Source organism: Schistocerca cancellata, chromosome 4, assembly GCF_023864275.1.
Source record: "Schistocerca cancellata isolate TAMUIC-IGC-003103 chromosome 4, iqSchCanc2.1, whole genome shotgun sequence".
Classification (NCBI taxonomy): Eukaryota; Metazoa; Arthropoda; class Insecta; order Orthoptera; family Acrididae; genus Schistocerca; species Schistocerca cancellata.
In genome coordinates, this window is record NC_064629.1 from 73,051,000 (window position 1) to 73,076,113 (window position 25,114).

At 43.9% G+C, this 25,114-nt stretch overlaps 1 protein-coding gene across 1 annotated transcript in view; it reads right to left on the bottom strand.

The window, feature by feature from the left end:
* Positions 1–704: 704 nt before the first annotated feature.
* Positions 705–25,114, bottom strand: part of LOC126183911 (muscarinic acetylcholine receptor DM1-like) — an 86,556-nt gene continuing 62,146 nt past the window's right edge. Inside the window, exons 2-3 of the mRNA XM_049926255.1 lie at positions 11,875–12,119; positions 705–731 (exon numbers count right to left, since the gene is read on the bottom strand). Coding sequence (XP_049782212.1) covers positions 705–731; positions 11,875–12,119 — 272 coding nt within the window. The remainder of the gene's footprint in view (positions 732–11,874; positions 12,120–25,114) is intronic.

Genomic DNA, 25,114 nt, shown 5'->3' on the forward strand with positions numbered 1-25,114 from the left:
ATCTTGTACGTCTTCTCCAGTCACGCTGCTTCGCGTCTTCTCAAGTCACTCTGGTCCATTACCTTCGGTTTATAGCAGCAGGCAAATTTTACCGGTAGGTGGTGTTGCTTCGCGATATCGATGTTGACCTTGAATCCGCGGTCCGAACTGGTTCAAAAGCTAATCATTTCCGCAGAACATACTAATGAACGTGTCCATCGAATATTAACGTCCTATCTCTAGTCGTTCAAGTCGTTTTGTTTTTTCTGAACATGAGCGTTCATAGTGAACTTCATCTAGAAGCTGTACTCTTCTCGGAAAGAAAGCAGAGACACAATTCTGAAATTATGGATTTAACGCTCTATGTTTCGTTGTCGTTATATTACATGCCTAATTCGTTCAGGCAGAAGTCCTTTGCTATAACGACAGTACATTTCTGATTCATGAGAAAATCGTGACAATAATTTAAATTTTATCTTTTCCTATTCCTCTTTTCACAGATTGAACGTAACATTTCGATATACGTACCAAATCCTACAGTGCTTTGGAGAGGTTTAGTTAGGTACTGTTTTCATTTTACAGTGACTGGCGTAAAGCAAAAGCAGTAGAACAATGACATTTCCGGGATTTTGTGGAACGCCAACGCTGCATAGTAAGGAAGTACGGGATACGGACAAACGCCAGCATTTATAAATATTGCATCAACCGTAGCACGAAATCTAGCACTATTCATCTTCATCATACTGTGAAACCTTAAACAAACGTATGCAGTCATAGTCTGCAAATTTTTCACAGTTTCTCCATGTCATTTCTGTTCACAGTGTCGAGAAGTGCCGCTACCGAATTTAGTGCATATTTTTCGCTACTGATACTGCAGTTTAATTCTAACTATGGGTTGAACTGGGTTAATTGCCTAGCCTGTACAGTCGCTGCACAATGCGCAATGTTCTGGCAGCCCTGGATTTGCTTCAAATACTATCATTAACATACGTTACGATCACGAAGTTCAACAATTCATTTCCGCAAAAATCTTGAATGTGGTTCTTTCGTAAAGGGAACGTAATATTCATATTTCACCCAGAACATTTTCAAATCTATTGTTTTCGAGAATACCACAAAACTCTCATTGCTTTGAGAACAATAGCGAACATGATAAGAACAGAAGTGTCACACGATTTACGCAGGGAGCTGTTTAGAACAGGAAAAGGAATAACGAGCTGGAGAGATTTCGGTGTTTACCATCTCAATCGAGCGCCACCTGCGTGTCCCCTGATTTAATATCCAGGTCTACGAAGTTAATGGCACCGACGGACCAGAGTAATGAAAGAAGTTTGCAGAGAGCAGAGAGTAAATTACACCTGCAGTTTCTTTCGACGCTTAATACCAGTATCGTAGTTCGTTCTTGGACTCTTCACCATCGCTAAGTTTTGCGTAAAGGAATTCATATGCCTCAATGCGACTGCTTTTAGTTTCTATTGTCTATGAAAAGGTCGAGGCTTAATTTGGAAAGCTGGCTTTTTGTATAGCTACACACTGAGCTGTAGAAAATGTAATGCTCTATTTTCGGTACACCTTACTTCACTTTTACCGGCCCTGCGCAGTGGAGCACAGGTAACATATACATACTAGCCTTCACCATAAACATATTTCGACTTCATTTGAAGTCTACCGCCACGTGTTCCTGTCTGTATGTGAAGGATAAACTCAAAAACTACTGTAGGTATTTCCATACGGTTTCCATTAATAGATTTATTCACGAGGAAGGTTTGTGTACATAATTTACTGCAATTAATAAAATGTTCCGGGCTGTCATGCCGTGGTCGAACGGACCCCGGTGCTGAAAGCTTCCACGGAGGGATGACAGCAACAGGGGACGAAGGCAATCGACAACGGCTAATTGTGCTAGGGTATTCGAAGCACGTCACGTCATGCAGTGCCGGAGAGCACGCGTAAACGGAATTCTGCTGCAGTCAGCAGCGAGCTAGAGTGCGAACCGGACACTCAAAGAAGCTACGATGTCCTTCACAGCTGGAGACGAAACGCTTGGTTTAAATGTGAACCCCAGTACATTCTATTAATTATGACTCATCCGGCCGTGACAAAAGTTTACGTTTTACACATAATTTATTACTGCTATGCTAGACAATTCTTCCAGTCATAGATACTTAGTGCTACCCGTTCGAGGCTGGGACAGGTCGATAGCTTTAATGTGTAGCGTATGGATATTATTACAAGTAATACGCCGTATTCAGTGACAGTACTTACCTTACTCATAATATATAACGCGACTGGCAGCTACAATTGCATTTCCAAGGACTACATTGATGTTTTTGTGGGATAAATCTGCTTCAGTTAATTACTTAGCAATGAATTAACGATACGGGTGATAGTTTTTCAAGAAGTTCACCTTAGAAAAGATTAAACAACACTTCAATTACTAATATGGGTTACCTTCATTTGATTACAAGATTTCATTTTCTAAATTTACATTTACAGTTCAAATGATTTACTATGTTTATGACTGGCACACGACTCAAATGATGGAGCGCAATTTGTGATCAAAAGATTTTTTGAAGTACCAGATATCATACTATTTTTGATTACACAGAAATCTAATATAAAGTAAAATAATCAGAGGGTTAGAACTTAATTTTTTTACGTTCTTGTACATACAGACCAGATACCCGTGTTTTTAATGCGCTGAGTAACTCAAATTATTCGTTCCAACTTCCTGTTCCCGGCGGTACGTAATTTATACGTTTGGGTATGTAATCAGGAAACAGTATCATACTATTTTCGTCTATGGAAACCGATGAAGTGATATGGACAGCTCATGACGAACTGTCTTATGCCTACTTATTATTACCTAATGCAGTATGCACACGAATACTCGTCTCCGTAGCTTAGATGAATATCTCAGTTAGAGACTACCCTTCTCGCCAGTGCAACCTTTTCCCTGCGCCCTCCTTCTTCACTAGACGTAGTTTCCTAAATCACTCAACATGGTTTCTTCGAGCACACGGTGGAAAAATCATCCAATCCTTGTCCAGCAGAAGAAGTGGTCCGTCTTTAATGTGCAAGCTGTTGAAAGGAGGTTATACCGTAATCATCCATATTCTTTTGCTTTCCTCGGTTGTATCCGGTTGAAATCGCTAACATGAAAATGAATTTATAATCACAGAGTTTGGTTCAAATGGCACTGAGCACTATGGGACTTAACTGCTGAGGTCATCAGTCCCCTATAACTTACAACTACTTAAACCTAACTAACCTAAGGACATCACACACATCCATGCCCGAGGCAGGATTCGAACCTGCGACCGTAGCGGTCACGCGGTTCCGGACTGAAGCACCTAGAACCGCTCGGCCACACCGGCCGGCATTACAGAGTTTGTCTGACAAGCATCAGAGATATACGACCCACAGTACATGAGGACTAATCTGGGTAGCTGGGCCCCATGTATGGCGTGTGCGAACGTTCAGTTTTTGGCGGTAACGTGAAATAAATGAGATATTAAAAAAGAAAATCGGCTATGTCTTAAAATTTCCATTTCAGTATTTCAATGAGAACCATGGTACAGGAACAAACAACTCTTAAACAGAAGTGGAAACACTTAGCTACGTTTGCGGGGTATATTTGCAAGTGTTGATTGAACATCACAGCCTCTCTACAACAATGAAAGATAAGACAAAGAATTTAATGAAGTTATGTAAAAGTGAGACCACCCGATGTTACTAATCGTCACTTGTTCTGTATTGTGAATATGCTTCAAAACTCTTTTTCGTTATACAATATGTTTGTCGTAATAACTTAATCAGCGGCGTAATCCAGTGAACTGGAAAATAACATGTATTGTCTAATTTTGAGAACGGTTACAAAACAAATGCACAAAATAAATAACTATTTCGTATAATAATTTGCCTTGTGATTGAGGAACTTACGATAGACTCAAATTTGATGTATTTATTGAAAAGCCAATATCCTACGTGCTAACATCTGGATCACTACAGGAAGAATTACTTCATGGACTTCATACAGGATATATTGAAAACCGCAAATAATTACGTGTTGTACATACTGATTTAATAAAGCATTTCACTGTCGCAGTGAACTCTCTTCATAAAAATATTGTCTTTAGGAATTAATCCCTGTGTACAGGAGCCGGCCGGAGTTGCCGAGCGGTTCTAGGCGCTACAGTCTGGAACCGCGCGACCGCTACGGTTGCAGGTTCGAATCCTGCCTCGGGCATGGATGTGTGTGATATCCTTAGGTTAGTTAGGTTTAAGTAGTTCTAAGCTCTAGGGGACTGATGACCACAGCAGTTAAGTCCCATAGTGCTCAGAGCCATTTGAACCATTTAAACCTGAGTACAGGTCGAAGGCGTTACATATTGGATAGCTTGACTTCACGCGTCACTATAGATTTTTGTTAATCTGAAACGATCGGCAGAAACAGCTTCAGATTTGGTAAGTGACCTGCCGCTATGCATAATTTTGAACTGCACAACATATGGAATAAAGTGCTGTTAATTGCCGTAGAAAAGTCAGAAGTGCTTTGAGTTCAAGGACGTTTGCGGATACTTTTGACCTTCGCTCAAGATCGGTAATTACAGAAAAGATTTGAAATGTCGTTATACGGGTACTGTAGATTCCACTCTACGGCCACCCGATGGAGGTTCATTACATACCTACAACTGTACTCTGCCAGATTGTACTTATATTATCTGCCCCTTCTCTCTTACATTCGCAAATTGCGAATGGGAAGAACAACTGACTGCAAGCCACTTTAGTTTCTCTGCTTTTTTGCGTAGTGGGCAGTTCGCGAGATGTTTGTGGGTTCAATTAATATCTGGCTTGACTTATGGGAACGTACGCTCTTTGAATTTCAACAGTAATACTCTCCGTGATGCAAAACTTCCCTCTTTCAGCGTCTGCAACAGGAGTGCGACGAACAACTCAATAACGTTCTTGTGTTATTAAACGACCCCTTGTTGAAATATGACTCTTTTCTTTGGATATTTGCTACCTCCTCTAACAATCCTACGTGTTCATGAGCTCAGATTAATATGCAGTACTTAACAATCGGTCAGAGGAGTGTTTTGTAAATCACTTGTTTTGCCCGGTGAGTTACGTTTCCTGAGAATTGTTCCTATGAATTTCAGCCTGGTCCCTGCTTCTCCCACAACTTGTTTTTTAGGCTCGTTCCTGTTTAGGTCATTATGGACGGATACTCTTGGATACGTTTGCAGCATTCCTCTATACATCATAATCTGCATACATCTTAATGAAGGTTCCAACGTTACCCACCAAATCTGTGTATATACTGAACTGTCAAGGTACACCTTGGGGTATGACAGAAGTTATTTTTACATCCGACGATTTCACCCTACTAATCGGTACTGAGTATGTTACGCACCAGTTGTCAAACGTGTGATATTTTTACCACAACATGTTTCAGGACTACGTTATGTCATTATCAAGTGCTATAAAACAAGGAATCAAATCGATAAATCGCAATACTTCACGTACTGACAGTCGTATAAAAATATTTATACCGTCCAATAACATAAAATACTCAAAGCTTCTGTGCCATTAGGCACCGCCAGAACCAAAAACACAGCAGCAAACATGCTAATATAAAACTCTTCCTAGAGCATCTCATGTTGGCGTATTATATTCTCACGGCACACTCATAAACTCAAGACAGCCGCTTTCGCCTACCATCAATAGTACTTTCCTACAACACATATGTCACAGCCCCCAAAGATGCTACCGTCTATCATAAAATCTACGAACATTATATTTCGAGTCTAGTAAATTGTAAACCCCAATACTGAATTTCTGTTGCAACGCGTGCATCCATATAGAATGACGAACAGACAAAAACTGAACATCGCTAATTCGAATAAAAATGCGCAGAAATATAGACTGCGAGATTGAGGATTCATCTCATAAAAATTGGCGAGATTATTTAATAACTGATGGGTGAAAATTGCTTTCGGGACGGACAAAAGACTCGAGAAGAGAGTGAAAAATTGGCACAGGGGAGAACTGGATGAGGAAAGCGGGAGTTTGTGAAATGAAGTGTCAGGATTGTTAAATGAAGCACGTGGAGAATACGGGAAGAAACTTCAATGTAATTTTTAAAGAGTATAATAATAAAGACAATGGGTTATCGACGGGGGAGAAACAAAGCATCTCAAGAATGAGTAGCATTCGTTGGGTAGCATCACAGATAGCATAAGGGTAATGCACTTTGAGGATAAAGGGACGCTGTTGTCAAATTTAGAGGAAATGAAAATTTTTTATGTTTTAATAAATGAATGCCTCACCATGAGAAGACAGAGGTGTCCAAGAGGTATTTCTGGGACCACTTTAGCAATATCTTCCTTGGGAAACAGCCACCAAATTTTTCGAATTAGCGGTGAGTTTTATGTCTGAAAATGCATGTTTGCTGCTGTCTTTGTATTTTTTACGGTGCCTAATGGTACAGAAGCTTTAAGGTATGTTATACTGCGGGAAGATATAAATATTTGTATATGGTTGCGATGTACTGATTTGTTTCCTCGTTTTATAGCACTTCATAATGGGGTAATGTAGTCTCGAAACATGTGGTAATAATATCACACGTTTCACAACTGGTGAGTAACATGCTCAATACTGATTCATGAGACAATCGTACGTTGGTTTCACAACAGATACCCTGTTAAGATCGAACAGCTGAGTGCTGCCTGTCAGGAACTCCTGAATACACTCTCAAAGTCTGTCCAGTACTCATGAAGCTCGTATGTATTTCACTAAGTGACTGTACGGAACTGTATCGAATACCTTCCAGAAGCCAAGGAGCCCGAAATCAACTTAGTTACCGTTCTCTACGTCCTATTAGAGCAAATGGACTAATAGAACGGACTGAGTTTCACAAGATCTCTGTTTCAGGACTCCATGTTACTCTCGGTAGAGGAGTTTTCATTCCCTAAAATATGTCATAATGCGCTAGTACACTGTATACACCGACTTCTCAACTGTGCTGACATAGAAACAGAGCAGTTTTAAAGCCAAAATATGTATATTTCAGCTGTGTCGTGTGATAATTGTCCGTTATCGTAATTTATTGTGTAGAAGACTACTGTAACACTTAGATGACCCATTTACCGAATACCAGTAATATGTGGCACACAGAACATGTGAAAATCCGAGATTCGGATTCGAAAGACGAACGACAAACTGGGATAATCGTTGCAGCGACACTTAGCGCGATTTTTTCACGTATACTGTTCTAGAAGATTCTTTATCTGAACAAGGGGCGACAAAAGCCTGATTACCTGCAGCTGACTATAAATCAATGTATGATAGTAGTGTAGTGGCGAACAACTCTGAAGTATTCGATATGGAAATGACGTTGTTTCAATTTTCGAGTCGAATCACGACACGTTCTTGGTGCTTACGAAGACCATTCATAATCTGATGCCGTAGAGGTATGCATAAATATCACAAACATATTCGTGTCCTCAATATGGTCGCGCCACCTACTGTGAAGGTGCTTCTCGCTCAGGCACGATGGTGAGTCAATAGATTTTTAGTGTAGTAACATACTGCCATTTTCCTCCATTTATATAGCAGATACCAGTGACCATCGTAGCCCGAGATACAGAAGTGTAACAGCTCTCGCTGCAGCTACTGGAACAATATTTATTTACGCAATGATGCCTTTAGTTTATATGTGTGCCCTGAGAATATAACACACCAAAATGAGGTATTATAGGTAAGAAGAGTAAGACGTATATTTAAGAACTTTGCTAAAGATAGCTGGCTGAAGTAGGTCAGCGGCCATCAGAAATCTTTCTCAACACCAAGTCAGCTTTTGTTGCAGGAAGGAATAGAAACATCATTCAGAGTGGCAATAGTTACTAGTTTAGACAAAACATACAGCTTAGCATCTCTATTACACGCTATCAGTTCTCTACGTTCTTTAATGTGCACTAGTTACTTTTGTAATCTGATGGCGTCTATAGCTAAGGACTATGTTAGTTGGGCTGGCGACATTTTTAAAATAACTAAAGCTGCGGTGGCCACAGCCGACATGTTTCAGGTTGGAGAATTGGCCTCAGTACTTCTCGGGCCTCTATAGCAATGACTGTAGGGCTTCAGGTACATCTGGTGTCGCTTGGGATCGGATTCCTCAAGCCACAGCACTTTCCGGAGAGCTTCATTCTCCATTTAGTCTTCATCTGAAGGTGAATAATACAACGAAGATTGGTCTGGACCAAAGACAAATGACGGTAATGGTCGCTAGGTTCCCCTATGAGATGTTGACTATCGCTGATAATACTGGTGAGCTACAGCGAGTCACTTCGTCTGCTGTTATTTGAGTCAATCTTCCAAATTATTTCCGGATTTGCATAGACCAAAATGTTGCTCTTCTGTGTTAGTGGGGAGGGAGGGGGGGCAGGTGATGATACCCCCCCCCACCCCCAAGGCGGATGGATAATTGATATGGATTAAGTGTAATAGCTGAGGGGGCGGAAGCGGGGCGAGATGTTGAACAGGAACTAAAAGCTGTTCGAAAGCATCGTATGTAACCCGCTACACGTCGAACCCACCAGTAACGCCTGTCTCCCATGTTCTGAGACCATTTTCCAATTCATTTCGATGGCCGATTGAAGTTCTGATGCCAGCTACCCTCGCTCGCTTGCGATTGGTGATATCGTCTCCAGGATGGACGGCAGTTGTTCGATCTGTAAGTCTAACACCACAGAGTCCGTCGATTCTGTGACGCTACCCGACGCAGATTTCCGGAGCTATACGAAGGAAAATATAACATCCCCCTCAACACATCAGGCAACACACACTCAAAAAGCAGATAATCACGTCGCACAGAATGCCTGGTGTGCACGTGACGGTTTAATTGTTCAGAAAAACCGCTGTGTTCTAGTAACAAACAGTTAATTGTAACAAACCACAGTGAAATGAGCAAGGCGAGTGTATGAGTTATAGATTTGCCAATCCGAGAAGCATTTCGAACCAAGACCGCAAATTATTCTGACTTTTTAACGGTAGCAACGCGTATGTATTACTTGGAACTCAAAGCTTGCAGAATCCAGAAATAAATAATAGTGAAATTCTAAACTCCGAGTGGAACAAATGCTGAAACGAATGAATGAACACTGCTGCGAAGAAATCAGTAATATTCAATGAGAAAAATGCAGAATCTGAACACCGAGTAATCCGAATGAAGATACACGTCAAAGATATACCAGTAATAGTAACCTGTCTCTTTGTCAGCCAACGAGAGAGATCAACCTTGCACAGAAAGCTTATAGAATAGTGCGTGTAGATTCCGAGTCCGCATCAGAGTAAGAAGGGAAGATTTCTACCTTTTAGCTATAGAGCGGCAAACGCAGTTGTTTAAAACAAGCATCAGTGGCACCGAGGCAGAACCAGCTTTCATCAGACAATACAAACAGACCATCACCCAGTCCTCCAATGAGCTCCCGCTCAAAAACAAAGAAGTGGCAAATGGCGGTGGTTTGGCGTGAGTACTCGTAGAATACACGCTACAGTGCATCTGACTCGTAGCTGTCCTTGAAGTAACAGACTTGTAACAGTTTGTTGTGTTACTGTGGTGCCAAATGCTGCTCAAATTGCTGCTGCAGGTGCAGTGCGATGCGCCAGAGACATACATCCAACACAATGGTCTTCACTCTCGGTAGTGCCACGTCACCATCCAGATCCCAGTGTACATGCGACAGTACATTCTCGTGACGATCACTGCCAGCAATCACGTACAGTGGCTACATCCCTGCCAACCCATTCTGCAGTATCACAGAAGGAATATCCAGCTTCTCGTAGCGCTGTTGTACGACTTCGTTCAAAGTCAGTGATGTGTCGATAATGGCGTCTTTGTCGCCTTACACGAATTCTTGACAAACATCAACTCACCACGTCCAGTCTGAAGCGTAACTACACTACTGGCCATTAAAATTGCTACACCACGAAGATGACGTGCTACAACCGCGAAATTTAACCGACAGGAAGAACATGCAAATAATTAGCTTTTCAGAGCATTCACACAAGGTTGGCGTCGGTGGCGACACCTACAAAGTGTTGACAAGAGGAAAGTTTCCAACCGATTTCTCATACACAAACAGTAGTTGACCGGCGTTGCCTGGTGAAACGTTGTTGTGATGCCTCGTGTAAGGAGGAGAAATGCGTACCATCACGTTTCCGACTTTGATGAAGTTCGGATTGTAGCCTATCGCGATTGCGGTTTATCGTATCGCGACATTGCTGCTCGCGTTGGTCGAGATCCAATGACTGTTAGCAGAATATGGACTCGGTGGGATCAGCAGGGTAATACGGAACGCAGTGCTGGATCCTAACGGCCTCGTATCACTAGCAGTCGAGATGACAGGTCTCTTATCTGCATGGCTGTAACGGATCGTGCAGCCACGTCTCGATCCATGAGTCAATATAAGGTTACGTTTGCAAGACCATAACCATCTGCACGAACAGTTCGACGACGTTTACAGCAGCATGGACTATCAGCTCGGAGACTATGGCTGCGGTTACCCTTGACGCTGCATCATAGACAGGAGCGCCTGCGATGGAGTACTCAACGACGAACCTGGGTGCACGAATGCAAAACGTCATTTTTTCGGATGAATCCCGGTTCTGTTTGCAGCATCATGATGATCGCATCCGTGTGTGGAAACATCGCTGTGAACGCACATTGGAAGCGTGTATTCGTCATCGCCATAATGGCGTATCACCTGGCGTGTTGGTATGGGATGCCATTGGTTACGCGTCTCGGTCACCTCTTGTTCACATTGACAGCACTTTGAGCAGTGGCCGTTACATTTCAGATGTGTTACAACCCGTGGCTCTACCCTTCATTCGATCCCTGCAAAACCCTACATTTCAGCAGGATAATGCACGACCGCATGTAGCAGGTCCTGCACGGGCCTTTCTGGATACAGAAGCCGACCGCGGTGGCCTTGCGGTTCTAGGCGCTTCAGTCCGGAACCGCGTGACTGCTACGGTCGCAGGTTCGATTACTGACTCGGGCATGTACGTGTGTGATGTCCTTAGGTTAGTTAGGTTTAAGTAGTTCTAAGTTCTAGGGGACTGATGACCTCAGCTCTTAAGTCCCATAGTGCTCAGAGCCATTTTTTTGCGTACAGAAAATGTTCGACTACTGCCCTGGGCAGCACATTCTCCGCATCTCTCACCAACTGAAAACGTCTGGTGAATAGTGGTTGAGCAACTGGCTCGTCACAATACGCCAGTCACTACTCTTGATGAACTGTGGTATCGTGTTGAATCTGCATGGACAGCTGTACCTGTACACGCCATCCAAGGTCTGTTTGACTCAATGCCCAGGCGTATCAAGGCCGTTATTACGGCCAGAGGTGGTTGTTGTGGGTACTGATTTCTCAGGATATACGCACCGAAATTGTGCGAAAATGTAATCGCATGTCAGTTCTAGTATAATATATTTGTCCAATGAATATCCGTTTATCATCTGGATTTCTGCTTCGTGTAGCAATTTTAATGGCCAATAGTGTATTGCTTACGACCGTAGCGCCACTCGTATGCGACTGGTGCGAAACATAGACATCATCTTTCACATGTAGAAAAACGCCTATCAACTTTCGTTTATGTTTGCACAACTCCTTCTTGGTGATGCGATTTCGTTTTCCGTTAGTACATATATTAAAAAATACATAGGCTATGTCCGTTCACATTTTTACTAGATTATATTGTAAAATTATGAAGAAAATCGGTCAGCAGTTTGCGGCATTCTCGGGACAACGCTAAACAACGGCGTTTCGTTATACAATAGTACAGAATAGATAACAGGAACGAGAAAGAAACTCTACTGGTAGTAGCACTGACTGATGGGCTATCAACATGTAGCTGATCGCACGTGCGCCACGAGAAACTACTTCGAGCGTCGGAGACTAGCGCGATTATGTAGGAGTGCGTTGGCCCCGCAGAACGTGGACTGGAGGTGGGAAGGCAGCGGCAGCGGCAGCGGCAACGCCTCGGCGGCGCGCAGGCGCGGGTCTCGCACCTGTGTCTGCCGGCGGCGGCCGCTCGATGGCCCTCGTGGAGGGCCGCGTCCACTCTCGCCAGCGCCGCTGAATGGCACAATTACAGCCGCTTTACAACTGCACCCCACGCCAATTATGCGGCCCTCGGCAAAGGTTAAGTAAGGGAAGCGATATCTACACGTGGCCCACATTTCGTTACAGCGGCCTATCGATCCGGAGCACGGCCTGCTTATTAGCCCCGCTGCTAGCCGGGTAGCGTTTCTTAAAAAAACCTGTCTCTGTATTCTCACTGGGACTGCGAATCAATTACGAAGAAGAGACGGCTAACTAAGATGCCTTATCTGAGCTTTTTCTTTTTCTCCTCATTCATTGTTCTGTTCTTGTTAGAATCGCGAGCACGAGAAGAAAATTTCTCGTACTCACTCGGAGATGACGTCGATATGAATGGTACGGTGTTTCATTTATGTTCGTGTATATCACGCAGTAACGCCAGTTATAAGTCAACTTAATCTTCACAGTAGTCAGAGCGAACCCGATCTGCACGGACGAAATTTCGATGATGGCATATGCCACCTGGAGGATAGGTAGAGGTTTCGACGTCGTCTGCCAACAGAGAACTTAGTGACATAGCTACCAGAGCGCTGTCTGTGTCTACCCTTTAACGGGAAATGCTCGCAGCCAGAAGCCTCAGTGTGGTGCAAACGTGTGAAGCAAGCAGACAACGACACCGTGGAGACGCTCTCGTGTTCCCTACAGCTAAATAAGCGAGTTCGATAGGGGTCAAATTGCGGCCTTCCGGGTGGCGATGTGGTCCTTTCCTAGAACTGCCACGCAGTGCAGCGTCGGTTGTGCAACGATGCTAGTGTCAGTGGTCACACGAAAAATCTTTCGCGGTAGATGAGGTTTTCGGTGCCTACGCACCACAGACGCCGGCCGCGGTCGTCGTATTGTAAGGGCAGTAGTGGCAGATGGTACAGCTACTGCGGTACAGATAAGAGCACTTGTGAGCTCACTGTTGCGAACCGGTTATAGTGGGACTACGGGTACGCACACCTCTAGCCCATTTTCCAGTCACGCCACAGCATCGACGTGCACGGCTCGTCTGGTGGGAGATGGAATGGCGCGCCGTAGTCTTCAGCGATGTGTCTGCATACAACATACGCCTGGTGAGCGCTGTCTCGGAGGGTGCATTCGTCCGAGACACACTCTTCCCACCCGAGCCGTTATGGTCTGGGGTGCGATAAGCTACAACTCTCGTTCACTTTTGGTGTTCCTGGAGGGGATGTTAACCAGCGCTCCGTACTTTGTTAGACCGGTTCTTTTGCCGTTATTGCAACAGGAAGGTGATGTGTTGTTCCAACTGAACGTGCTCTGCAAGACGTGCAGCAACTTCCCTTTCCAGAACGATCTCCGGACTTGTATCCAATCGAGCACGTGTGGGATATGACGGGACGAGAAGTGATTCGTGCCACTCGTCAACCAACAACTCTTACCGAACTACGTGAACAGGTATGGCAGACGATGAATAACGTATCCTATGACATTATTCGTCATCTGTACGATCGACTGGATTCCAGAGACAGCGCCTGTGTCGCCGTCCTTGGAGGCTTCGTGCGTTGGTGTTTTAGCGTGGGTCGGTAACTGGATCCTCAGAGCAGCTTGTTCTATTGATCTGTAAAGGTAATCATTTCACGTCCTCCATATGCACTGTGGCAACAATAAATCTTGAGTGAACTGGAAAGCTCTAAAAGGGTGTAATAATTTTTTTCCAGCAATGTATTTACGATTTATTCTCTTTGTTATCACAGTAACCATTGCTTCTGTGAAATTAATTTCACAACGGCGAAGGAGTCTGCAATATGTAGTCAGGGATGGGTAGGATTTCCCATAGCCACGCATTTATAGTTGCAAAAGTACTGTAACGTGGTTACCGTCGCTTTGGGGAGAGTTTAGTGCAACTTTGTTGTGCTGCGCTTTCATGGCATTCGGTGAACCCGTACACGAGAACCACATTGGCCAACTCTCCCTCTGTAATCCTACTGCACTGTATCACTGTTAACGTACGACTAACACTACCGGTACGCCAACTCCGAGCCGTACTGAATGCAAGCTAGAGGACAAAGAGGAAAGTGGGAAAACAGCCCCGTACAAACCCCGAAATTTTGTCGGTAGAGTTCGGTGTCACGGTGCATAGGTTTCAGAGAAACGGATGAAATGGACACCACGCCATCATAAAAATTTTTAATATCAGCCTGTTTATCGAAGAAAGAAATTCATTCAGGTCAGTGAATGTTTGTAAGGAATATGCATCTATATTTTGATTTGTTCAGATACTGATGATTTTAAAAGTATAGCTACATTTTTGAAATGCGACCACATATAGGAACACTGACAAGTGCAAATTGTGTTATCGGACGATCGACGATGTCAATTATGCAGAATAAAAGCTCCACAGGCGAATGAGAAGAGAGAGTTCGGTACGTTTTAAATAATAAAATAACTACGAAAGTGTTTTGTGAAAAATGGGAGCCCAGTTACTTGAATGCCGAATAAAAACAAAAGCAAATACGAATTTCCCCGTCGATGTTGGGACTGGTATGAAAAGAATCCTACTGATTTTGTTCGCCGATATGATATTGTGGCTGACGCGTGGGTTCATACTTTTACGCAAGGGACGAAAGCAAAAACCAATGGCCCTACATCCAGTAAGATGATGGTATAGTTAACTGCCAGGACATTATAGTAAATATCTTTTGAGATCCAAAAGTAATTCTTATTAATAACTGTTTTATCGAGTATAAATCTATAAAAGCGCAAAACTAAGCCGGTTGGTCCACTTGGATGAAAGATTTAGTAGGTAATTGCCATAGTTATTAACGAGAAACAATGTGTTTCAACAAGACAATGAACATGTGCACAAAGGTGCTTTGACAATAGGATTTAAACTGAGAATTGTTGGCACAGCTTTGTTCACTAGATTTAGCACTCGCCGAATTTCACATTTGCCAGGAAAACGTTTCTGTAGAAATAAAATATGATGGCAGCCGTCGTTTTTAATTTTTTTCCTTTTCGGTAGCTAAGCTGCAAACTGCAAGACTAACAATTCGGAGGTCTCGGGTACGATCCCTGATCAGTCCTAGGGTTATTACCTGTCACTTATCACTTCCTTCAAATGTTCAAATGTGTGTGAAATATTATGGCACTTAACTGCTAAGGTCATCAGTCCCTAAGCTTACACACTACTTAACCTAAATTATCCTAAGGACAAACACACACCCACGCCTGAGGGAGGACTCGAACCTCCGCCTGGACCAGCCGCACAGTCCATGACTGCAGCGCCTAGACCGTTCGGCTAATCGCACGCGGCATATCACTTCCTTCACCTCTAGCAACGTTTGTTGTTGTGAAAAATACCGAGTTCCACTGTGATTCGGTATACGTGTAAAAGTGTAGGCTCCCATATAACTGGCTGCGTAAATCCGTTCAGATGTCGGAGGACGGCAACAGCTTACCACCTCCAACAGGATCCGCCTAGTAAGTACTGTGGCGTTCGATACAATTTTCGGACTGACCACTTCTTTATGTTCCGAGTCATTTAATAACGCACGCTAGAGCTCTTCTCGTTGGACAGATATCATTTATGGAGCTATACCCTTTCATATGCTGCTACAAATTGGAATCGTCACACTCCCTGTTCCGAGGTTAAGGACGTTCGACATGTAATGCACGATCCAGTCACATTAATATGACCACCGCCCATGTTTGACGTCAACGTGCAATAACCACTCACAGATGGCAGGTGGCAGCACTGGCAGTGGAGGATATACAGGGCTATTACAAATGATTGAAGCGATTTCATAAATTCACTGTAGCTCCATTCATTGACATATGGTCACGACACACTACAGATACGTAGAAAAACTCATAAAGTTTTGTTCGGCTGAACCCGCACTTCAGGTTTCTGCTGTCAGAGCGCTCGAGAGCGCAGTGAGACATAACGGCGACAAGAGCCGAGAAAGCGTATGTCGTGCTTGAAATGCACTCACATCAGTCAGTCATAACAGTGCAACGACACTTCAGGACGAAGTTCAACAAAGATCCACCAACTGCTAACTCCATTCGGCGATGGTATGCGCAGTTTAAGGCTTCTGGATGCCTCTGTAAGGGGAAATCAACGGGTCGGCCTGCAGTGAGCGAAGAAACGGTTGAACGCATGCGGGCAAGTTCCACGCGTAGCCCGCGGAAAATTGGCTCATGCCACAACTGGAGACCGACAGCGCCGACTTCATCTTTCAACAGGATGGTGCTCCACCGCACTTCCATCATGATGTTCGGCATTTCTTAAACAGGAGATTGGAAAACCGATGGATCGGTCGTGGTGGAGATCATGATCAGCAATTCATGTCATGGCCTCCACGCTCTCCCGACTTAACCCCATGCGATTTATTTCTGTGGGGTTATGTGAAAGATTCAGTGTTTAAATCTCCTCTACCAAGAAACGTGCCAGAACTGCGAGCTCGCATCAACGATGCTTTCGAACTCATTGATGGGGACATGCTGCGCCGAGTGTGGGAGGAACTTGATTATCGGCTTGATGTCTGCCGAATCACTAAAGGGGAACATATCGAACATTTGTGAATGCCTAAAAAAACTTTTTGAGTCTTTTTACATGTGTGCAAAGCATTTTGAAAATATCTCAAATAATAAAGTTATTGTAGAGCTGTGAAATCGCTTCAATCATTTGTAATAACCCTGTATACATCGTGTCGGGGGTACGCGGAATACAGTGCAGTCGTTGTCGTAATACGGAAATGGAAAAAATTATCTGACGACGACGACGAAAAGCGCATTATGATTGGACACCAGTGCAAGGGTGGAAGAATTTCCGAAATGGCGGAGCTTGTAAACTGTTCGAGTGCATGGCTGAATGGTGTTATCCATAACGGACGCCAGGGCTAATGTGATCTGCGATGCACCACGGACCACGTATGACAGGGTGATCGACGGCTGCGGAGATGTGTACTGGCGAACAGACGGGTAACTGTTGAGTAACTGACCGTCCAGATGAATGAAGGGCTGCCAACACTGCCTCCACAACGACCGTACAGCGAACGTTGCTGCGTGTGAGCTTCGCCGCATGCGCCAGGTTGACGCACCCACGCTTACTGCTGTTCATTGCACGCCAATACCGCATCTAGATGTCCAGTGAGTGGCTACAGGTGGTCTCCCCAAATGAATCACGTATTATACTCTGTCACACAGATGGAGATGGCCGCTGGCATGTCCGACATGAAACGTCTGAAAACAAACGCTTGGAACGGTCGTCGGAAGGCTCCAATCCGGATGAGGAAGTGCTATGGCCTGCGGGATGTTTTAATGGTATTCCCTGTGTGATATCGTTATTCTGGAAGGTACAATCGATCAACCCATGCATACATCTATCCACCATCCGTGCACGCTATACTTTTTTCTCGGCACAATAGCATCTACTCTGCCCCTGGCCGCCAAACCCTCCGGAGCTAAACCAGTCGAGAATCTGTGGTACCACGTGGATCGGGCTGTACGCGCCTCAAACGAAAAACCTTGTGTACCTGGCCTCAGTTCTGGAGTCGGCACGGCTGCACGCACCTGTCGGTACCTTCGTGCACGGCTCGCAGCGGCCCACGCTACGAGAGGTTGTTACTCAGGCTGCTGAGAAGTGGCTACCGGACAGTGTGTAACAACATATTTCAATATTAGGGATTATTTTTTAACTTTAGCTATGTTCGGTCACACAAGATTTATAAAAATAAAACAATCATTATGTTGGCGAAGGGAAGCAGTAATTACGTTTCTTTGTGTGGAATGCATTATCTCATTGCCTTTAAATAATACCTCCGGAACATTTGTGCATATATTTTAAATGAAGTACTACACTGGAGTCAAACCAATGTAATACAATTCTGTTCAGAAGAATAAGGTTGAGCCGGCAGCTGTGGCCGAGCGGTTCTACGCGCTTCAGTCCGGAATCGCGCTGCTGCTACGGTCGCAGGTTCGAAAGCTGCCTCGGGCATGGATGTGTGTGATGTCCTTAGGTTAGTTAGGATTAAGTACTTCTAAATCTAGGGGACTGATGACCTCAGATGTTAAGTCCCACAGTGCTTAGAGCCATTTGAGCCATTTTTAAATAAGGTTGCACTAAAGGAATGGACGTAAGGGGCACTAAGTCTGAAAAATAAGTGCATTTTTTACTTAAGAAACACAGACGTTCACTGGCACTCTGAGATATTTTCTCTTTGTCGCCGTACTACAATTACTGTGTGCACAGGTGACGGAGATATTTCTCAGCAGAATAAAGGGAAGCTTCCGGCAGTACTTCTGAGAGGATGGCTGCAACGTGCTAGTCGTTTATAAAGCTTATCTCATAGGTACTGAAAATGAAGAAAAGCAACCAGCAACCCATGTGGTTGTCATTATATTACAGTGCAAGGGACACAATCCTACGGGAAGAAAGATGCAGAGGATAAGACTATTAAGCATGGTAAAATCTAATATGGCGACCCCATGTATACAGGGGATAAAGGTCAGAAAATAAGAAGAAAGACTGAACAAACAATCGACCATAGGGTTTGCTGCAGGAGCTGTAGAAGAACTCCACTAGGGTAATTTGGTAAAAACACGAAAAACTGAAGAAGCGCGGCTGAATGGATCTCTGAACGTGAGTTTTCCTGAAAACGAGTCGAATATCTGAAACGCACGGTACTTCTACTTGAGGTGACATGAATTATTTCGTCCCACTTGTGAACTAGTTCACCGACAAAGTTACTAGAAGAGCCCTATTTTAACATGGAATACGAAAAGTAAGTGAATGATATTTTTTATATCTTAACACCCTTCTCCAAGGTCAAGTAATCGTAAAACACTAAATAAGAGAACTCTATTGACAAACACACACAGACAGAAAAAAAGCACAAAGCCAAGAAATAATTAATGCAGCGTAATTTAATTTCTGGAATCTATTTGTCCAGGTAACACATTTAAGTGATTATTATTCCAGTATCACTTGTTAATGTAAGCACGAGATAAGTCACTGCAAATGTGAAATTCTGGTACAATTATAAACGATGTAACCGCCAGAATGTTGAATGTAACAATGGAAACGTGCATGCATTGCACTACATCTACGTCTGCATCTACATCTACATGGTTACTCTGCAGTTCACACTTAAATGCCTGGCAGAGGGTTCATCAGACCTATTTCATACTACTTCCCTAATATTCCACTCTCGAATGGCGCGTGGGAAAAAGGAACACCTAAATCTTTCCGTTCGAGCTCTGATTTCTCTTATTTTATTATGATGATCATTTCTTCCTAAGTAGGTGGGTGCCGACAAAATATTTTCGCATTCGGAAGAGAAAGTTGATGATTGAAATTTCGTAAACAGATCTCGCCGCAAAGAGAACCGCCTTTGTTTCAGTGACTGCCACAACAACTCGCGTATCATATCAGTCACACTGTCACCCCTATTGCGCGATAACACGGAACGAGCTGCCCTTCTTTTCACATTTTCGATGTCCTCCGTCATGCCTACCTGGTAAGGATCCACACTGCGCAGCAGAGGATGGACAAGGCTGTCTACTTGGTGAGTTTGTCGCATCTTCTAGGTGTTCTGCCAACAAAGCGCAGTCTTCGTTTCGCCTTCCCCACAATATTATCTATGGGGTCTTTCTGATATAAGTTGATCGTAATTGTAATTCCTAGGTATTTAGTCGAATTGACGGCCCTTAGATTTGTGCGATTTATCGTATACCCAAAATTTTTCGGATTTCCTTCAGTACCCATGTGAATGACCTCTCACTTTTCTTTGTTTAGTGCCAATTGCCACTTTTCGCACCATACAGAAATACTCTCTAGATCATTTTGTAATTGGAATTGATCTTCTGATGATTTTACTAGACGGTTAAATACAGCGTCATCTGTAAACAATCTAAGGGGGCTGCTCAGATTATCACCTAGATCATTTATGTAAATCAGGAACAGCAGAGGGCCTATGACACTACCTTTCGGAACGCCAGATACCACTTCTGTTCTACTCGATGATTTACCGTCTGTCACTACGAACTGTGACCTCTCTGAGAGGAAATCACGAATCCAGTCACACAACTGAAACAATACTCCATATGCACGCAATTTGACTAATAATCGCTTGTGAGGAACGGTATCAAAATCCTTCTGGTAATCTAGGAATATGGAATCGATCTGAGATCCCTTTTCGACATCACTCATTACTTCATGGGAATAAAGATTGTGCACAAGATGTTGCACAAGAAAGATATTTTTAGAATCCGTGTTGGTTATGTATCAACTAATAATCGCTTGTGAGGAACGGTATCAAAATCCTTCTGGTAATCTAGGAATATGGAATCGATCTGAGATCCCTTTTCGACAACACTCATTACTTCATGGGAATAAAGATTGTGCACAAGATGTTGCACAAGAAAGATATTTTTAGAATCCGTGTTGGTTATGTATCAATAAGTCATTTCTTCACGGTGATTCATGTTTGAGTACAATATATGCTCCAAAACCCTACTGCAAATTGAGGTCAGTGATATGGGTCTGTAATTCAATGGGTTACTCCTATTTCCTTCCTTGAATATTGGTGTGACCTGTACAATTTGCCCTTTAGGAACAGACCTTTCGTCAAGTGAGCGGTTGTATGTGAGTGCTAAGAAAGGTACTACTGTGTCTGCATGCTCTGAAAGGAACCTGATTGTATACCATCTGGACCGGAAGACTTGCATTCTCAAGTGATTCGAGTGGTTTTGCAACACCTAAGATATCTACTTTTATGTCACTCATGCTAACAGATGTTCTGGTTTAGAATTCTGGAATATTTACTTCGTCTTCTTTCGTGAAGGAATCACGGAAAACTGTATTTAGTAACTCCGCTTTAGTGGCACCATCATCGGTAACATTTCCATCGCTATCGCGCAGTGACGGTATTGACTGTTTTTTGCCACTGGTGTACTTTACATAGGACCAGAATCTCTTTGGGTTTTCTACCATATTTTGAGATAATGTTTCCTTGTGGAAACTATTAGGAGCACCTAAATTTCGAGCTTCTGTGAAACTTAGCCGGTCTTGGGGATTTCGCGTTCCTCTGAATTTAGCATGCTTTTTTCGTTGCTTCTGCAACAGTGTTCTGACGTGTTTTGTGTACCATGGTGGATCAGTCCCGTCACTTATTAACTTATGCGGTGTGAATCTATCTGTTGCTGTCGATACTGTATCTTTGAATTTGAGCCATATCCGATCTACACTTACATGATTAGCTTGGAAGGAATGGAGACTCTCTCTTAGGAAGGCATCAAGCGAATTTCTATCTGCTGTTTTAAATAGATATATTTGGCGTTTACTTCTAGTGGTTTTGGTTGATATGGTTTTGAGCCTCACTACAATGACCTTGTGTTCACCAATCCCTGTATCCGTCATGACGCTATCTATTAGATCAGGATTATTTGTGGTAAGCAGTCAAGTGTGTTTTTGCAACCATTTACAATTCGCGTGTGCTCATCAGCTAATTTTTCAAAAAAATGGCTCTGAGCTCTATGGGACTCAACTGCTGTGGTCATAAGTCCCCTAGAACTTAGAACTACTTAAACCTAACTAACCTAAGGACATCACACACATCTATGCCCGAGGCAGGATTCGAACCTGCGACCGTAGCGGTCGTGCGGTTCCAGACTGTAGCGCCTTTAACCGCTCGGCCACTCCGGCCGGCAGCTAATTTTTCAAAGTAATTCTTAGTGAAAGCATTTAGTACAATTTCGGAAGATGTATTCTGTCTACCACCGGCTTCGAACATGTATTTTCGCCAACAAATCGAGGGTAGGTTGAAGTCTCCAGCAATTATAACTGTATGAGTGGGGTACTTATTTGTAATGAGATTCAAGTTTTCTTTTAACCGTTCGGCTATCATATCATCTGAATCGGGGGGTCGGTAAAAGGGGCCAATTATTATTTTGGTACGGCTGTTGAGTATAACCTTTACCCATAGTATTTCGCAGGAACTATCTATTTCAACTTCACTACAAAATAAACTACTAACAAGCGACACAAACGCACCACAACCTACTTTATTTAATCTATCCTTTCTGAACACGGTTTGCGCCTCTGTAAAAATTTCGGCGTAGTTTATCTCCGGCTTTAGCCAGATTTCTGTTCCTATAACGATTTCGAGTTCAGTGCTTTTATTATCGCTTGAAGCTCTGGTACTTTTCCAACACAGCTACGACAATTTATAACTACAATACAGACTGTAGCTTGGTCGATTCTCGTCGTTTCTTTGCCCTGTACCCTTTGAGACTGGAGCCCTTTTTGATCTTTACCGAGACTGTCTAACCTAAAAAAAAACGCCCAGTCCACACCACACAGCCCCTGCTACCCTTGTAGCCGCCTCCTGTGTGTAGTGGACACCTGACATATTTAGCGGAACCAGAAAACCCCACCACCCTACGGCGCAAGTCGAGGAATCTGCAGCCTACACGGTCGCACAACCGTCTGAACTTCTGATTCAGACTCTCCACCCGGTCCTGTCGACGATGCTGTACAGATGCCGGATGTCAGTTTGTGGGATGGAGTTCCATGTTTGTTGCACTGGGTCGGTCAAAACAGGGCCGGTTAATGCTGTTTGTGGATAACGCTGGAGTTGTCTTCCGATGATGTTCCACATGTGATCGGCTGGAGACAGGTATGGTATCGAGCCTGCTGAGGCAACATGTCGACACTCTGTAGAGCATGCCGGGTTGCAACAGACTGCATAGGACAACCAAGAGAGTGCTCCTGCTGCCAAGAATATAGCTCCAGGTGTAGGTCGAGTGTGTGTAGCACGCAGACAGGTTGGCTGCAGGCCCTCAACTAGCCCCCTTTTAATCTGTAGACGGCCATCAATGGCATCGAGGCAGAGCCAGCTTTCATCAGAAAACAAAACAGACCTCCACACTGCCCTCGCCTCACAACACAGAAGTCGCAAACGGCGGTTGTTTGGGGTGATTGCAGCGCTCGCTACACGGCGTCTGGCTCGGAGTTGTCCTTGAAGTAACAGATTTTTAACACTGACGCCGGCACACCAGCTCTTGTAGATAATTAATCCACTGGGCGGATTCGATGCGAGGCGGCGCGCTACCTTAATCCCGAAATTGGCGTCATGCCGTGCGCGGCTATCCGGGCGAATACTTCATCCATTTCCTTGTAGTTATTAAATATTTTTCATTGGCGTAGATCTGTGTCTTTCGCCATGTTTGCTTATTATGAGTAGAGGTGATGGCTGACGCATTCACATTCAAATGGTTCAAATGGCTCTGAGCACTATGGGACTCAACATCTGAGGTCATCAGTCCCCTAGAACTTAGAACTGCTTAAACCTAACTAACCTAAGGACATCACACACATCCATGCCCGAGGAAGGATTCGAACCTGCGACCGTAGCAGACACGCGGTTACGCACTGAAGTGCCTAGAACCGCACGGCCACCGCGACCGGCCGCATTCACATTCATTTGTCACGTTCGAAAGCGGAAAGCGAGTGAATAGTAACCTATATCACTCAGCCACAATACCTGGCGCAATTGTGATGCACACCTATAGTGGTCCTAGAATTAACTGTCCGCTTCATTGTAAATGTCAGCAATAGGTACGAATAACAAGATACACGATCAACAAAAAGTGCTCTTCCAAACTTTCTATGTCGTTTACATTACTGTCATCATAAAAATTTTGAAATTAAATGATGTTAACCTACGCCCATATTACTAAGCGTAGAAGAAAAATTCATTCCCATGTCTCGACATGTTTGCTGCTGCCTGTGGATTAAAGCAATGTTGATTACACAGTGAGGTGACAGAAGTAATGGGATACGTCGTAATATCACGTCAGGCCTGCTTTTGCCCAGTGTAGTGCAGCAACGCGACGTGGCATAGACGCAACAAGTCGGTGGAAGTTTCCTCCAGACGTACTGTGCTGCCTCTACAGCCGATCATAACTGCGAAGGTGTTAAAGGTACAGGATTTTGTGCAAGAATTGATCTCTCGATTACGTCCCATAAATGTCCGATGTGACTGACGTCGGTCGATATGGGTGGCCATATTAACCGGTCTAATTGTCCATAATATTCTGACATGGTGCACTGTCATCCTTAAAAATTCCATCGTTGTTTGGGAAACTGATGTCGATGCATAGCTGGAAATGGTCTCCAAGTAGCCGCACATAGCCATTTCCACTCAGTAATCGGTTCAGTCGGATCAGTTTGACCAGAAGACCCAGTCAATTCTATGTAAACACACCCCTCACTATTACGAAGCCACCACCAGCTCGTTGACAACTTGCGTCCATGGCGCCGTGGGGTCCACGACACCTTCGAACCCTACCATCAGCTCTTACCGACTGAGATCGGGACTCATCTGACCAGTCCACGGTTTCGCAGTCGTCTAGGGTCCAACCGATAAGGTCGTGAGCCGAGGAAAGGCGCTGTAGGCAATGGCGAGATGCTAGCAAAGGCATTCGCGTCGGTCGTCTCTGCCATAACCCGTTAACGCCTAACTTCGCCGCACTGTGCTAATGGATGCGTCAGTCGTAACTCACGCATTGATTTATGCGGCTATTTCAAGCAGTTGCTTCTCTGTTAACACTGAAAACTCCAGCCAAACGCTGGTACTCTCGGTCGTTAAGTGAAGGGCGTCGGTCACTGCGTTGTCGGTGGTGAGAGGTAATGCTTAAAATATTGTATTCTCGGAATACTGATTTCCCTAAAGATTTCCGAAATGGAATGTCTCATGCGCCTAGCTCCAACTACTTTTCCGCATTCGAAGTCTGTTAAAACCCTTCGTGCGGTCACAATCACGACGGAATTCTTTTCACGAGGGTGACCCTAGTACAAATGAAAGTTCCGTTAATGTGCTAATCTACTATACCCTGTGCACGCGAAGCTACCGCCATCTGCATATCGCTGTCACTAGACTTTTGTCACCTCATTGTAATATGAACCAATATCCTGATGGCAACCATTAGCTGTAGATGAAATTACATAAAAGATGCCCTTATGT